This window comes from Eptesicus fuscus, chromosome 13 (assembly GCF_027574615.1).
Source record: "Eptesicus fuscus isolate TK198812 chromosome 13, DD_ASM_mEF_20220401, whole genome shotgun sequence".
NCBI classification, from domain to species: domain Eukaryota; kingdom Metazoa; phylum Chordata; class Mammalia; order Chiroptera; family Vespertilionidae; genus Eptesicus; species Eptesicus fuscus.
The window spans coordinates 28,496,358-28,514,172 of NC_072485.1; the positions used below are offsets into that span (position 1 = coordinate 28,496,358).

Consider the following 17,815-nt stretch of genomic DNA (forward strand, 5'->3'; position numbering starts at 1 on the left):
CTATCTTTAGCTTACACACCCCAGAGTGTATTGTTACTTTGGGAAATTAGGTCGTAATACTTTTAATTTATATAGTCATGAATTTGGTAGATTTTTACTAGTAAACAATTCTTTCAAAACCGTCGCTGCATCTTTCAGAGTATATAGCACCTTAACATTTGTTAAGTAGCCAAGGATGTTTCTGTGATGCCATACCTTGCTTCAGGAGAAATAGATAGAACTGAAGGGCAGGGAACTGGATAACCAATAGGGAGCTAGTGGGAGTCAGTAAATTGTGTAGGTTGATATTTTCCCTTAGTCATCGTAACGTTTTCCAAATTTCTGAGATGATATTATTTCCTTAATATAAACAGAGTCCTTGGTCCAGATTTTATTGTTTGAACAGGCCACTCATAGGTTAACTGTTAGGTAATTAAAATGCATTCTAACTTTTTATCTGCGGACTAATAATCCCAATGCTCGGGCATTCTTCAACTATGAGGCTGTTTGGAGACTTTTCCTGTCTCTCATAGTTCTGTCCCTTTTTCAAAAAGAATCTTACATGGTATTTCTCAAGGTTATTCTAAGGAACTGCTTGTCCATGAGATGCTCTTGATAATCGAAATTGTGGAGTGGAGTATGTCGAGTCCCTTCTTAGATTCATAAAGTGAAGAAGTGGGGCTCTTGCCTGAAAGATAGGAGCCTCAGACACAACGGCTTTGCCACATGTCATGTGCCGTATAGCTGAGGAACTCCCGTGCTAGGCTCCTCTCTCTCTCTCCAACCAGCCACCTTTGTTCTGGGGAAGGGCTAGCTTTATGAAGGGCTGCTTTTGAGGCAAAGGCTCCATAGGAGGCTTGGGATATAGAGATGGAATTGAGTGAAGTTGGGAAGGCTGAAGTAGACATTGTGGTCTAGCTGCCCCCATTTCAATTTCATTTTATATACAATAAAAACTCTTGGAGATTCTTTTTTTTTTTTTTAATATATTTTATTGATTTTTCACAGAGAGGAAGGGAGAGGGATAGAGAGTTAGAAACATTGATCAGCTGCCTCCTGCACACCCCCTACTGAGGATATGCCTGCAACCAAGGTATATGCCCTTGACCTGAATTGAACGTGGGACCCTTCAGTCCGCAGGCTGACGCTCTAGCCACTGATTAGTTAGGGCGAGATTCTTAACTTTAGGTGTAGGGAATTTGTGCAACTGCTGAAATTATAGAAAAGTTTATTATTTTGGGGCATCTTCCTAAGTCTAGAACTTACAACAGATTCTTAAAGAATTTGGACATAATTGATTAAGAGGCGGTAATGTAAAGTGTAACTATAATGTTGTAATTCCCACGTCTCCATCTTCCAAATTCCTCTTTCACTCTCTTCATTTTTACACCATTCAGCTTCAGTTGTCACACTCTTTTTGCTTTCTCCGTGGTGCATTGATGGGCAAACATTCTGCCTTATAGAGTGGTAGGAAGGAGGAAGTTAACATTTGAATGACTCTTGTGGGCCAGAGAGTCACTTAAATCTATCAGTATTCTCTTTATTCCTTTCAATGACATGAATGATGATTATGACAGTTATCATAATAGCTTAGTAATTTATTAAGGTCTTACCAGAGATAGGCATTGTTCTAAGCACTATTTTCCTAAAAATTCTTTGAGTTAGATATGCTTATTCATTTCATAGATTTGTGGTGTTAAGATCTTTGACTAATGCCCTGGCCATTGTGGCTCAGTTGGTTAGAACATCATCCCGTACACCAATAGGTGGTGGGTTCGATTCCCAGTCAGTGTACATACCCAGGTTTTGGGTTCGATCTCCGGATGGGGTATGTGTAGGAGGCAACCTATCAATGTTTCTCTCACATTGATGTTTCTTTCTCTCCCTTCCTCAAAAAAAAAAAAAAATTATTGAATCAAAAATTTTTTAAAAAGTCCAGCCAGTGTGGTTCAGTGGTTGAGGGTTGACCTTTGAACCAGGAGATCACAGTTTGATTCCCAGGCCAGGCACACGCCTGGGTTTCAGACTTGATCCCCAGTAGGGGGCGTTCAGGAGGCATCCGATCAGTGATTCTCATCATTGATGTTTCTATCTCTCCCTCTCCCTTCCTTTCTCTGAAAATCAATAAAAGCATATTTTACAAAAATAAGATCTTTGACTAATGTCATACAGCTAATGAGTGGTGAAGCCATTTGTAGAAGGTTGGTATAGCTCTGAGATACCCACCCTGAAATTATGTTATGCTGCCATGCTTCAATTCCTTTTTTATCTTCCATATTTTTAGTGTGTTTTTAGGTATTTATGGGACAATTAGTTAATATTTATTGAGTAGTTGAATCTTTTGGCCTCTCAATGTAAAAATCACAGAAATTGTTCATTTCTTTCCAAAATTTGTTTGTACCCTAGTTTTTATTCATAAATTTCAGAATAAATATCCAAGGTTTATATCTTGTTCTTCTTTTCCAACATACAAAATTTTCATGATGCATAGCTTTTTATGTACCTTGGTAATTCCATGGGCATTACCTAGGTTAAATGTTTTATAGCATTACTATAATTTCCTTGTATTTGTTATGGTAGTTTATTTAGGTTTCATGTCTCTTAATGCTGTCTTTTATACGGTCAAAGACCACCTCATGTTCATATTCTAGCAATGTCCCTGGCTTAGTTAATATTTTAGCAAAAAATTGACATTTCTGTATGGAATATTCCATCTATTCTTTTTTAAAAATACATCTTTATTGACTTCAGAGAGAAAGGGAGAGGGAGAGAGAGATAGAAACATCAATGATGAGAATCATTGATCTACTGCCTCCTTCACACCCCATACTGGGAATCGAGCTTGCAACCTCGGTATGTGCCCTCACCAAGTTGAACGTTGATCTAGGACCTCATGGTCGATGTTCAACCACTGAGCCAGCCTGGCTGTGCAGTGCTATCTATTCTTTATAGTTCTCAAGGTTATGATTGCTAGTCAGAAATGATTTTCCCCCTGTCTTTCATCTCACTTCCGTTTTGATCTAGCATTAACTTTTATCATCTCTTAGATAAGTGTGTGAGAGAAGGACTTGGGATTAGTTGCAGAAGACATGAAGAAGTCCAGAAATAATCTTTGCCAATGACTAAATTGGAACCTGGTAAAAACCAACTTGGTAACCACTGGAAAGTTAGAACACTGTGGTATGATAATTCCAAGTTGAGTAAGAAATTCAAGTAGTTTACAATAACAGAAAAATAAATGTTACCACAATGTAACAGTAGTGCCCTAACACAAGAGATGATGGAGCATAGAGAGAAGTGGGTTTTTGTTGGGGGTTGTGGGTGGAGGCTGTTGTATGAGCAGTCTTTAAAATTAAAAGTCAGGGAAAAAACTCTAAGGGGATTTTTTTCTAATCAGTGAGCAGCAAGCATTTTAGATGAAAGGAACAGCAGTACAGAGACAATGGAACACAGAGCATTCGGCAGACTTGGGCAAACTAAGAATTCAGATGTAGCTACAGCTAGAATGCTGTGTGTGTGTGTGTGTGTGTGTGTGTGTGTGTGTGTGTGTGTGTCTGTCTGTCTGTATGTGTGTTTTAAATCTGTAATACAGAGAGCTTGTAGAATAATTTCCAGGCAATGATGGATAGGCAAAACTGTCTATCCATCATTTCATCATCCCAGGCAACTCTCCTTTTGTGCCTTATTTTCCAAGCATATCCTATAAGCTCTAGTTCTATAATGATGAAGCAATTTTTTTGTCCTTTGTTTATGGAGCTAGTCTGCCTACTTTACACTTAGATCTTTTGTTTCTGTGCCTGCTTCACTTCTTTTACCTCCTCACTATCACTACTACCCATCTCCTGAGTTAGATATCAGTAATTTTTCTATATCCTTTGTAGGCCATCTTTAATTTCTCATGTCTACTTTCTTGGTCAAAATCTGTGAAAAGTAAGAGAATACAGCTACTGACACATGCTAAAAATAGCATTTCAGTGATATACAAAACCAGTGTCATTTCATAGGGGAAAATTACTAGATCATGAAAAAGAAATGGTTAATGAAAGTCACATACTGTAGTTCTGCAATAGAGACATTATGTGGATTGAGATATTATGTAGAGATATTATGTACATTATTGTGCAATACACACATTGAAACATTGATGGGACAAGTGCCCCTTGGGTCTGAATGTATATCTTAGCCAGCCAGGAGGTTGAAATTATGGAATTTGAAGTTAGGAAATCATCCTTAGAGGAAAGACTGTATATTGATGTCAAATGTATATTTCCATCCTAGGCCCAAACCTGCACCACTAACTGCTGAAATTCATGAAAAGCTTTTACGTTTGCCACCATCTTGGGATTGGAGAAATGTTCATGGTACCAACTTTGTTACCCCTGTTCGAAACCAAGGTAAAAAAAAAAGTCTAATTTTTCATTAATTTATTCTGAAACATTTATTGAACATTTACTATGTGCCAAGCTCTGCAGTAGATTCTGGAGATACAGAGTTTAAATGGGCATGATTCATTTTAGTAAAGAAATGGAAATGATATGGTCAATGAATATTCACTTCTTCTTTTGTATCCACAGCAGATTTTGGCACTAGATAATCTCTCCAACTGAACTTAGAATTTCTTAATTATTCTTCTCAATGTCGGTTCCATGTAGCTAATTGGATTAATCAGAGTGATATGTAAGCCAAACTCATTTGCTCTCCTAGTAGGAGAGACTCATGTAGAAACAAAGAATTGCATACAAATAGAATTGATATTCTGTCTACAAGTGATTTGCTGGAATCCTACTTTGCTACCTGTCTTCCTCCTCCCTGCCCTGACCCCATCATTTAGTCTTTAAGTACTATAAAAGGCCAGAAAATGGATCCATGATTTTTTTCTGGTAGATTTTTTGATCTGTGACATTTCCATTTATTTTATGTCAGGATATTACCTATTATGGTAAATATTAACCCTGCTTCCAAAATGGTGGCCTGGGAGCAGAGCCTAGGTTTACCAAAAGTATGACTGTAATTCCATTTTGCAAGTTATTTCCAGAAATTGGATACAGAATGAATACATTTAGTAACTCTTCCTCTAATAGCACTTGATATCAAATTATCTTGTTATCCTAAATTTTAGCCAACAATGACTTGGAGAATCATTTATGTAATACTCAGGTTTATTACTTCTAAGCTCAATTTCAAGATAATTAGAGTACATATGCCTGATTTGTTACCATAAAATATGTGTAGTATTTGCTGTCTAGTAACAATCTGATTGGTATCTCCTGAGAACATTATAAGGTAATAATATCCAAAGATAAATTGTTCTTCCCCTTTCCTAAAAATTCAGTGATAATAAGCCTGATCCACTTAATCAGCATTCACCACTGACCCTTCAATTCCGTCCTCACTGAATTCTTACAAAATGTTCTAAATGCCCAGAGCTCTGAGCAGGTCTTATAGCAGCCAGTCAGCAAGGTTCCTGTCCAACTGACACCAGAGGTCTTCCTTTTGTACCAGTTATTCTAGGACTCTTCAGCTCTAGAGAAAGTGTAGAAATCATTCCCTACCTTCTCTTTTGCTGGGGAGGGCTTATTTGGAAAAGAGGAAATGGAAATGAGAGAAATTTGAAGCTAATTGAGAAATGAAAGGACTGATGTTAAAAGAGAGGATTAAAATTTTCTCTATCATCAAACAGATTTCCTATACTTATTTGAAATGGTTAAGTAACTACTGCATGTCAGTATTGATTATGAAGGCCTGGCACAGGCTTGCTTCTGTTGTGTTGCATGTTTATAGAATACTAGAGGCCCAATGCACGAAATTTGTGCAAGGGGCTCGGCCCTCGCAGCCCCGCCCACTGGTTGTTCCACAGTCCAGTCTAATTAGCATATTAGCTCTTTATTATATAGGATGTTGTGTTAGGATTTTTTTTCTAGTGGCTGAGGATATAAAAACTAATATGACGTGGTCCTTATCCTAGAGTTTAACAAGACCTATCCTACAGTTTAACAAGACCTGCAAGTGAAACATTAAAATACAATATGAAAAAGTGTTTTTAAAACTCAATGGAAGCATAAGAGAAGGTGGGGGGGGGGGGGGAGTTTAGTTCCACTCACTCCCAAAACGATATGATCAACTAGTGATGGGACAATTATTCAGTGGAAGAAAATTAAACTTTCTAAAGCCAAGTTCTTTGATGTTGGTTTTCTTATAGCTTGAAAAAACTAATACTGTCCCTCCTATATCCCATATTTCGTGAGAGTTATAACTGTGAGTTGTACAGAGACACAGGTAATTTAAAAGCAGAGGGATTCAATAGATTAATTGCTTTTCAATTGATTCCTCCTTTGTAGTATCTTGTTCAGTACTAGAGAAAATAATGTACTTAGAGGTTCCTCTTTTGGACTTTCTTTTGGTTTTCTGTACTTTCAGTTGGAAAAAAAAAATATTTTCCCTTCCTGCTAATTGGGCAACTTGGAAATTTCTACTAACTTTGAGAACACCAGTGTTCTGTATAACCCAGAATTCAAAATGAGCCGCAGTTAAGGGAATTCACAACTTTATGTAGAGAGCATATCAAGATGAATGAAAGAAGAGACATTGGGAGGACCAATGAGGTTTAAGCCCCAGCCTTAATGGCTGGGTTGACTTTGAAGTGTGAGAGGGAAGAGAGCTCGGAAATTGGAAGACATGAGCTTCCTTAGTTTTTCTTCCAGCTATGCTGCCTTTATTTATTCCATCTTTATGAGAGAAGAGGCTGTCTCTTGGGTCATGTTACTTAGGAAGTGAAGAGTGCTTTGCTACTGTTTAAAATGTAGTTCATTTCAGACTTGTTTTAAATGCTGTTTATGCTGGAAGGCAGGAACCATAAACTGTGCTTCACCCTATTCATTTTACCTACAAGATAGAGCAGGGGTCCTCAAACTTTTTAAACAGGGGGCCAGTTCACTGTCCCTCAGACCATTGGAGGGCCAGACTATAGTTTAAAAAAAAACAACTATGAACAAATTCCTATGCACACTGCTAAGTCGGCTGCTAAGCAGGATAGGCAGCGGCGGCAAAAACACCCGGCGGGCCGGATAAATGTCCTCGGCGGGCCGCATGAGGCCTGCGGGCCGCAGTTTGAGGACCCCTGAGATAGAGAGAAATGCCAGAGTACAAGTGACTTGCTCACAGCCACATAGCTGAGTGATGAAGCAAGTGGGAGGCGGGAAGGGGTAGGAATCCTGACTCCTTACTCCTAGTTCTGTATGTTTCCTGCTATTCTAAGGTGCAGCTGGACATTGATAAATCTTGCAAAAGTCACATTATTTACTTGAGACTGTAAAAATGTGATTGTTGGAGAGTTCTGTCTGGGCCAGATCTCCCTTAGTCTTCTGAAAGGATAATGGTTCTTTTAGAATCTAGGCTCTGGCTTTGACGTTTGAAAGTCATTAATTACCTTGGCAGCTGACACATTCTTCTGGGAACTACAGGGGCTTGAGGGAAGTTATCTCCTTTTCTCATCTCCATGTTTTTTTTTCTGTTAACAGAGCACATTCTGATCTCTTGAATGTGCATGTGACTTGTCTCCCCCACCCCTACCCCCACAATGATGGATGGTCAGAAATAACCAAGAGAGGTTATTTCCTTGGCTGCCATGGGCCAAGAATGCTGGGTGGCCAAAATGGGGCTGTTCCCAGAATCTTATTTTTTTTTTTTTTTTTAATATATTTTATTGATTTTTTACAGAGAGGAAGGGAGAGGGATAGAGAGTTAGAAACATTGATGAGAGAGAAACATCGATCAGCCGCCTTCTGCACACCTCCTACTGGGGATGTGCCCGCAACCAAGGTATATGCCCTTGACCGGAATCAAACCCAGGACCTTCAGTCCGCAGGCCGACTCTCTACCCACTGAGCCAAACCAGCCAGGGTGGATGTTATTTTTTCACAAGAGTCTTGTTTTTCATTGTAGGAACAACTGTTTTTGTTTTTGACTGTTTATTGTCACTCATGTAGTTCTTTGACATTCTGTCACTTGATAGTTGGGGAGGGTCCTAAGGATAGTGTTATTTGGATGGTTTAAGCAAAATGTAAAAGTTTTGGTCTATTTAGTAACTAGATGACAGGGAAAGGGAATTTGAGGATTCATTAAAGTAGATAAAGACCTGTGAACTGAAAAGGACACTAGGCCTGCGTTAGCAGACACTAGGCACTAGCCCCTGCCCTCTGTTGGCTTTGTGACTTTGGACAGGTCATTATTGCTTCTTTCCAAGTCTCAGTGAAGGCGTCATCAAGTGAGTGGGTTATACTACTAGATGAATTCCAAGGCCCTCTCCCAAATGTTTGTCTTTTTAAAAAAATATGTTTTTAACGATTTTATAGAGAGAGGGAGGGAGAGAGAGATAGAAACATCATAAGGGTTCTGTCTCCCTTACAGCTTAGAAACAAGTCAAGGTTCACTATTTCCATTGAAGTCATCCCCCTTTCCCCCGGATGTAAATATGTATCTTGTTCATAACTTGATTCTTTCTTCTACAAATATTCATTGCGTTCCCTCATTGCATCAGGCACCAAGATGAAGAGAACAAATTTCCTGTGAACACAGAAGGAACTTTACAGTATAGTTTGTGGAAAACAATATAAGTAATTCAAATAGGGTTTAGGATATTGGAGTCTGAGCATAGAGTATCCTGGATTTACTTTGCACTCAGGGAGGAATGAGAATTAACAGTTACCTTCTTCAGGTAACATATTTTGAATGCATAATGTTCTTTTGAGTATTTTTCTCTCTAAGGAAGACCGTTACTAAATTATGAAATTTAGCTTTATTAAATAGAACAAATGCAGCATTCTCTTTATGTAGAATACATTTTTTGGATTGTAGTATGTGTATTCACTAATCTTGTTTTATGTGCATAAAGGAGTGCTCACTATTCAGATAATTTGGTAACTAATATTAGTAAAGTGAACAACATGCTAATTGTGTATATTTGCATTTAGTACCTATGTCTTGGCACTAAATTTGTATCAGTGACAAAGAGACGATGTAATAATAAAAATATTAATATTATGCTCATTTCTTTCTAGAATTATAACAAGTAGAAGTTCCAGTTTTATTATACTAGTATATGTGCCATATTTTCTTATTTCGTAACCACACATATTGAAGAAACATAGAAAAGTAATATTGTTCACATATTTTTCCTTATATTTTTTCTTCTTTTGAAATAGCAACTATGTTCCTAGCATATTCTTCTTAAGTAAATTGATTTTTGTCTTTGCCAGAGCATTCAGGTGTTGGATGAAGCTGTTTTCTTTTCCCTTCTCCCTACCTCAATCCAGCTATTTTCATGTTTCTCTCTTCTCTCGGTGATACTTTTCGGGGACCATACCTATACTGCTGTTACCCTTTTCCCCTTGGAATCAGTCTTCTTTTAATTTCACTACCTCCATGTCTTAATATCTTTATTTCCTCATTGGACATCTTAAGTACCATATTCATCATTATAATTATTCTCTTCCTTTCTTGGGCTTGGTTGTCTTTTGCCTCCTTGACCCTGGTTAAATCAAACTCTCTACAATATACCCATCCTTGAGCCTGTCTTAGGGTTAGTTCCACCCAGCAAGTTGCGTTAGAAAATGCTGCTCTAGAGATTTTTAAAAGCTCAGCTTACTTGTATCCCTCAGTTTGTTTCTCTCAGTCTGGTGGCTCTGCAGACATAAGTCATTTCTTCATGATCAAGAATACTATCAAAAGCTTTGCAGAAGTTAGGAGGTTTTTGTTCTTTTTTTCTCTCTCTCTCTTAAAATATTCTCAAGGAAAGCCCCATATAGTAACATTTGCCTTTTGATGAAAAAGCTGAAATCTTAATGTTGGCCTTTTAAGTTCAGTCGTGTCTGTTGATTGACTTTTTTTTTTTTTTTTTTACTGTGCTCGAGCAACACTCAGTATAAATATATTAAAATATCTTAACCACTGAGCTTTTTCTGTTTTTGTGAGTACTTCAAAGGTCTCTTGGGTTATATATCTTTTTTTTTTTCTCCATCACCAGCATCTTGTGGGAGCTGCTACTCATTTGCTTCTATGGGTATGCTGGAAGCAAGAATACGTATCCTAACCAACAATACCCAGTCGCCAATCTTGAGTCCTCAGGAGGTTGTGTCTTGCAGCCAGTATGCTCAAGGTAAGTGTTGTATTTCAGGCACTGTTTCCTGTGTGTGTGGTTGGCCATTGTTGGCAAAGACCAAAGGATGGTGAAGTAGGGAGAGCACAATGTCTGTAGTCAGAAAATCCTGATGCAAGTATGTCCCTATCAGTTATTAATGAGTGGTTTCTCATAGAATTTATTGCACCCCCAATAGTTACTATAGATTGTATGAGCACTGCCTCTTAGGAGTCTCTTATATACATTACCCAATGATGCCCCAAATCCTGAAAGAGTAGATATAATCCCTAATTTATAGACAGGGAACAGACACGAAGTTGTTCTATAATCTTTTAAAGAAAGGCCACACAGCTTCTAACCCTTAGAGTTTCAGTTTCCACTAAGGTCTCCCTCCAAAACCTAATTCTTGTTAAAACCAAATGGTTTTAACAAGAATTAGGTTTCTCTTTAGGGTAATTTAAAAATTCTCTATGTATGTTTTTGAGAAGAGGGTATATGTAATGTATGTAGAAAGCCTAATTGCCATTCATTCAGAGAGAAAGAGTCCCATGTTTAAGTTTTCTGTCAACCCCAGATTTGGCCAAGAGAAAGTTTCTCAGCAGAGAATGATTATTTGCCAGTGGGCCTTGCATTATTTCTGAAATACTTATCAAACACGGATATTGTGACTTCTAGGCTCTGGGGATTGTGATGTATCAAGACAGTCCTCCCCTTATGAAGATCCACGGTGTGGTGTCTGGATATTTAATAACAACAATAATAGTGAACTTTTATTTCTTTTACATGAAGTGACTAATTTAATCCTACAAGAAAGGTGTTATTGCTGTCTATATTTTACAGATAAGTAAACAGAGGTACAGAGATATTCTTCACACAGTTTTGGATTTGAACGTACATAGTGAGGCGGCAGAGCCTCCCACCTAACCACTAAGCTAGAGGTACCTTCAAGTGCTGAATAAATGTCTGTTAAATAGATAGGGATGATAGGATAGTGAGCTAGGTAGCTAATGGATGGATGAATGAAATGCCATTTAAGCTAGGCACAACTTCCAGGTAGCATAAAAAATTTAATGGAGTAGAAAAGAGAGACTAGGAAGTGGGACAATTTCTCCTTGTGTCCCTTTGTAATAAAGCAGTAATAACTCTGTGTCATTCCTCCTCAGGCTGTGATGGCGGCTTCCCATACCTCATTGCAGGAAAGTACGCCCAAGATTTCGGGCTGGTGGAAGAGGCGTGCTTCCCCTACACGGGCACTGACGCACCATGCAAAGTGAAGGAGGACTGCTTTCGCTACTACACATCTGAGTACCACTATGTGGGAGGTTTCTACGGGGGCTGCAACGAAGCCCTGATGAAGCTTGAGCTGGTTCATCATGGGCCCATGGCAGTTGCTTTTGAAGTCTATGACGACTTCCTCCACTACCACCAGGGGATCTACCACCACACTGGTCTGAAGGACCCTTTCAATCCATTTGAGCTGACCAATCACGCTGTCCTGCTGGTGGGCTATGGCACTGATCCAAAAACTGGGCTGGATTACTGGATTGTTAAAAACAGCTGGGGCACCAGCTGGGGTGAGCAAGGTTACTTCCGGATCCGTAGAGGGACTGATGAGTGTGCAATTGAAAGCATAGCAGTGGCAGCCACACCAATTCCAAAATTGTAGCATGAGCCACCCAGCATTTTATAGTGACCACCATCAGTCATGACAGGGGATGATTTATTCACAGATTAGAGATTTTTATTGCAGCAGTTTCAGAAGATTACAAATAGATTCCTATGAAGATTTTTGCCTTCAAAATTAAAACTGCCCTTGATTTAATATACCTTCCCATTAGCCACTAACCTAATTTTTTATAAGTACTCAATTAAATGAGTTTTTTTTATGATGGTGGTGAACTGTGCACTAATGGATTTTGCTAATCATTTCTAGTTCAAACATGCTATATTTTGAACAGTCTATTTGAAAATCTCAAGGAATTATGGCAAGGACTATTAAATTAAAAAATATTTTTTGTAAACGATCAAGTGATATATATTGTGGAATTTATGTGTGTGCATAAGAGAACTTCTACCATTGGCTCCTTCAGTTACATTCAGATTTATTGTGTCACCTATATAAGTACTTTAAGAAGGAAAAGCATTTGAGGGTATTTTAATTAAAAACAAAAATTTATGAAACTTAATGATAGGGGTTATGTTCAAATAATGGCTAGTGAATGCTAAAATCATCCCCTGTATAGTTGATGAGCCAAAAGTCATAGCAAAAAGAAAATAGGACTTTTGGTCAAAATGTTGATATTGGTTAAATTTTCTTATGGTCTATCTTGAATTTAGAAGTATTGGTTAGCCTTCATTGGGTGAGCAGTAATAGCTTAATTAGTAGAACATTAGCAGTTTAGATTTGGACAAATCTTTGGATCTCGAAAGTATATTTCACAATGATATGAAACCACTATGCTGAGTAAACAGATGGCATCTATTACAAATAATAGATTAGGCAAAATTAGGCAGCCAAAGCTCTAAAACATACATAAGAACCACAATTCTTTTGGAAGAGACGGTAAATAGAGATCATGCAATCAAACCTCTGCACAGAAAAAGAGACTAAGGCTTAGAGAAGTTCAAGTAACTCAGCTAAGTCACACAGGTGGTAAGTAAGGGAGTCATGAATAGCACCTAGATCTTCTAAGGCCTGTTCTCCTTGAGCAACTGAGACACTGAACCTCAGCACTTCCCACCAGAGAATCCAAAATCCTCAGGGATACGAGGTGCATACTTGGAAGTTTCACCTTGACATGTTAAGTCTCAGAGTTTTGTCTTAAACCTCATGTACTCTTTGCATGACAATCGATCCACTACAATGACACTTTTATTCTCCTTGAACTGAAGTGGCCTTTCAGGAATTTACCGAGCGTTTAAGGTGGGGTTTCTTGGGCTTCTTGGGACACTGAGACATACCTTTGACCTTTTCACCACATAGTGACACTGAACTTCCAGAAGGACTCTAACGACCAGTATTTTCTCTGTTCCTGTTACTGATTCAATGTAATTTTGGTCCTACTTTATGCCTAGCCTTGTCACTATGTGCAAGTGTAAGAAGAATTTGAAATCAAGGATGCATTTATTTTTCACTGAAATTTATATAGATACGACCTGTCAGCTTAACGGGTATGACTTTGTTAACATGTACACATGAGCTTATCCTCTGGGTTTCGACAGCAGTTAGCGGATGCATAAGAGAGCAAGTCATGAAGATGCAGAGTGCCCATGGTTTTGCACAATTTTCTGAGGGCCCTGACTGAGGCCCACAGGAAAATCATTGCTGGTATCATGTATTAAGTGCTTTAGGAAAAAACACTGGAAAACTAAGCATAGGTATGAACCTAACTGGCAGTGGGAAGCAGCTCTCACAGCATGATTAGTTGAAGACAAGCAATGGATTGAAGAGGCCTAAGTCTTCAGAGCTGGCAAGCAGGATTGCCCACAACGAGAGCTTAAGTTACACTGCACTTCCATCTGCATTTATCTGCATGGAGTCTGCTTCTCCTGTGTCGATAAGACAGAAAGATCACTTATTTCATCAGCAGTGGAAGAATTAAAGACAGTGACTAAATGAAACATTGTGGTTCCTCAAGCCTTGTGACTAAACTGTTAAGCTGTACAAATAGCAGCAAGTTTCATTCTAAAACGTGTTTATGTTGGTCTTAATAGCACATATAATCAAAGTCTGCTGACAAATTAAACTATGGAAAAAATGGGACGGCAATTCTGCCTAACTTCCCCAAAGACATTCCCAGAAAAACTACAGTGAAAGTATGCATGGATGACACCACTGAGACCACAAAGAGAAACTAAGTTTAATGGGCGTCTAGCTGAGCTGTGACACTGACTGTGCCACTTACCACCATGAAACCTTGGGCAGTTTCCTTAAACCACCTGTGCTTCATTTTCCTCATTTGTTAATGGAGATAATGGGATAGATCTCTCATTTAACTCTTCCTACTTAAACCCTTGCTATTGCAACAAAAGAATCAAATGGATTTGAATCTTTAGGTGATATAATTTGCCTTATTTAAGATCATGCTTTTCACCATCCCAAGTGTGCGAACTAAACTAAATTCAGATAATGAAATCTCCCTGGCCTTCTAAACTCGAGGAACTCTGACCTTTCACCCCTGAATTCAGGAAGGGAAAGGTTCGGATAGGAAGGGATACACATCTACTTCACAGAGTTTTCTGAGGATTAAATGCCTTCAGATATGCAAAGGATGCAGAACAGTGCTTGGAACATAAGTCTTTTTTCTGAACTCAAATAACCTTTTGCTATAGGAAGCAGCTAAGACATAATTCTGCTAATGAACAAAGTCTACTAGGAGGAGATCGAAAAACCAACAGAGGAACTCTGTTGAAGACAAAGAATCCCACAGAAAAAAAACTTTCAAAAAGTACAGCTTAGACAATTCTGATTTTCTGGTGTAGAGGTTTCACTTCCCCACCACACCGTTGCTGCTGCCCCTGTGGAGAGAACAAGTGTGAGTTGATCAAGGTCAGATGCTACAGCACAGCTGAAAATCAGACCCCAGTTGAGAGGCAAGTCACTAACTGAAGCAAACAGGAGTGAGGCTAATCTAAGGTTGTAACAGCTGGATTTTCCTATTTGGAATTTTACTATTAGGATAAGGTAAGCATAACAGATTCACACGACAGTGCCAAAGGTCATCTAGTCCACCTCTGTCCTTGAAATAAAAATGAGTTTTACAGGTGAGATGACATGTCTGGGCTCCCAGCTAGCTAATAAAGATAAATCTGGACCCTAGTGTGTCTAGAACTTTCTACTGTACCCACTGCCTCCTAATTAAGAAAAATGGAGAAACTCTAAATGTGAGACTAATGACTCCATCTTGCTCTGTTAAAATCATTTCTAAGATCTTTCCTAACTCTCAAATCCTTTTCTGGTCTCTTGGGGGAAAATGCTGTAAGCTCCAATCCATGTGGTTTGGAAGCTTTAACAGTTTTCTTCTAAATATAGTGATGCTAATATTTATATTTCTTAATTGTAGTAAATATTTACTTTTGGTTTAAATAGAAGCTTCCTGACCAAGACAGGAGAGCTTTGGATAAATCAAATTCTTCTGCTCCGAGGGAAGTGCATGGACTTGACATTAGCCATTGGACCTTAGTTTCATTAGCTGTAAAATATTGACCTCATTGAACTGTAGTTCCGAGTGAAACTGTAAATTTGCCTGAAATTGCCTGGGCTGTAAGATAATTGGAACCTCAGCAGACCTGGCCATGCGACACGAAAGTTGCAGGAGATGAACTAGCCTTTGGACAGAAAATGCAACACATGCCTTTGTTGTTTCTTCCTTTTTCCTCTCAGAAGTCCATTTATTGAGATCCATTTTCTTCAAGTGCTTTTAAGAGTTAGCAGCAGTGAAAAATTTAACCTCTCCTTTTCTGATCTTGAGACTATGATGCTGATGCAATATTTCGATTTTCAACTTTCTGTCCTAAAAGGCAATTTGTTTCTTGAAATTCAGTTCTATAGAAAAAGCCGACTTGTACGTCTGTCTAATACAAAAGGTCTAAAGAGAGAGAAATCCTAGCAATCAATTGAACAGAAATGAGTTGGAGAAATAGCCTTTCCCTGAGGAAATAAGGGAAATGCCATGAAGGTAAGGTGGTGCATTAAAGGAATCATTGAGATAATTTATTTTTTCCCTGTACTATATTTTCTTAACCTTCAAAAGCATTGAATAGTTTCAGTGTAGTGTAAGATAAATGATAGAAAGTGAATGCTGTTAGTATCAGATTTTTGTACCCACATTCTCTCTTTTGTGGGATTTCTGGAGAGCTAAGAGAAAAACCAATTTTTCCTTCCAATAACTTCCTGTGCCATCATAAGATGCACAGTATTCCCAAGAGATAGTAGACAGCAGTCTAAGATTCAATTGTGTATCAGGATGTGTTCAGCAGCCTAAGATTCAATTGCGTAACAGTCAATGGGAGAAAGTAAACAGAATAGCATTGAGCCGTCAAAATGTACTGGACTTTGGAATCAGTCCCGATGCTGAGACTGCTTCTCCCATGTTTGTTATTTGGACCTGAGTCCAATTACTGAACCGAGATGTCTAGTCTTCAGTGTCTTTGCCAGTTAAAAGTTGATGTTAATACTATCAAGGGTTGTGACAAGGTTTAAAAGAAGCAATGAGTGTTTATGTATTACCCCTCTTATGTCTTTTTTTTTTTTAAGTTTAAAGTGTTTTACAAAGGTAAAGATGCAGTAAAAAAATAACTTTAAAAAATGAACTGAAGTAAGGAATATAAAGGTAGAAGAGTAGGCTATGACTGAACACAGTTTGTACAGAAAGCGGGCATCATACTAGCTGATATATGGTGGAATTATGTTTGAACAATGCTATATAACCAGAGGTGATTTTGTTCCTCAGACATTTGACAATGTGTGTAGACATTTGGGTTGTCACACTGGGGGAGAAGACACACTCCATAATGGAGAATTACCTAGCCCAGTGTCAGGATGGGAAAGTCTGCCAGACAACATGCTAATAATGCTCTTACACTTACATTCCCGGCACTAAGTGACTGTTACAGACGTTGGAAGAGGGAGGTAATTCTGAGGACTAAAGCTATCCCAGAAGCTTCCAGAGAGTAGACAGAACTTGAGCTGAGCTGTGAAGAATCAAGAGGAGAAGTAAAAGACATGGAGGGTGAGGGATCAGGTAAAGACTGAAGTCACGACAGAAGAGAAGGCAATGCCCCTCATTTCAAGAGGACAGACTGAGCCCTTTCTGAGTGGCCCCCGACCAATAGGAACCCACAGATAGGCTTTTTAAAAGATCTAAAACTACATAGTCATAAATCCTCGTAAGAATTGGGCTCATTAGTGGATCAGATATTGGTTGATTTTTTTATTCTCACCTGAGGATATTTTTCCCATTGATTTTTAGAGAGAGGGAAAGACAAAAACACATCAATTGGTTGTCTTCTGCATGAGCTCTGACCAGGGCCAGGACTGGGGAGGAGCCTGCAACTGAGGTATATGCCCTTGACCAAAATCAAACCTGGGATCCTTCGGGTCCCCAGGCCGGTGCTCTATCCACTGAGCCAAACTGGCTAGGGCCAGATATTGGTTGAATTTAACAAAGGAGGAGAGAAGCAAATTGGAAGATAGAATGATAATTGGAAGCCCATGTGTGTGAGAAAATCCTGTCATAGAAGATGAACACAACTCACCAAACATTTGGTCAAGATAAGGATGAAAGAAATGAGGTAGGTTGCAGGATTTTTGCTTAAAAAGAACACTTGTGTAAAACATTAATCCGCTCTTGTGAGGTCATGGACCATGGACCCTTTTGAGATGGATAAAAACTATGGCTTCTTTCCCAGGAAAAATGCATATGCTCATCTTAAATTTTGCATAAAATCTCAGCATGGTTTTGGAGACTGACAAGCCCCAGCACAGTAAAGTATACTCTTGTGTGCATAGCGCCTTTTCTCCCAGCCAATTAGCTATTCCAAAGTGCAGATATTTTCCCTGTGTTCCTTCAGCTACAGGCTGGGAGGAACCATTGGGAAGTCTTAGCAGGTGGGATAACTCAGCCTCTTCCAGGCAGATAACTCAGCATCCAGGCATAATCCCAGGCTTGGTCAGACCCTGTTTGGAAACAGGTCCCCATT

The 17,815-nt window shown here is 38.8% G+C and overlaps 1 protein-coding gene across 1 annotated transcript in view; it reads left to right on the forward strand.

Annotated features, from left to right (window-relative positions):
* Positions 1-12,138, forward strand: part of CTSC (cathepsin C) — a 43,147-nt gene extending 31,009 nt beyond the window's left edge. The window contains exons 5-7 of the mRNA XM_008153618.3: positions 4,258-4,373; positions 10,001-10,132; positions 11,278-12,138. Of these exons, the coding sequence (XP_008151840.2) occupies positions 4,258-4,373; positions 10,001-10,132; positions 11,278-11,780 (751 nt within the window). The 3' untranslated portion in view covers positions 11,781-12,138. The remainder of the gene's footprint in view (positions 1-4,257; positions 4,374-10,000; positions 10,133-11,277) is intronic.
* The last annotated feature ends 5,677 nt before the right edge of the window (positions 12,139-17,815 follow it).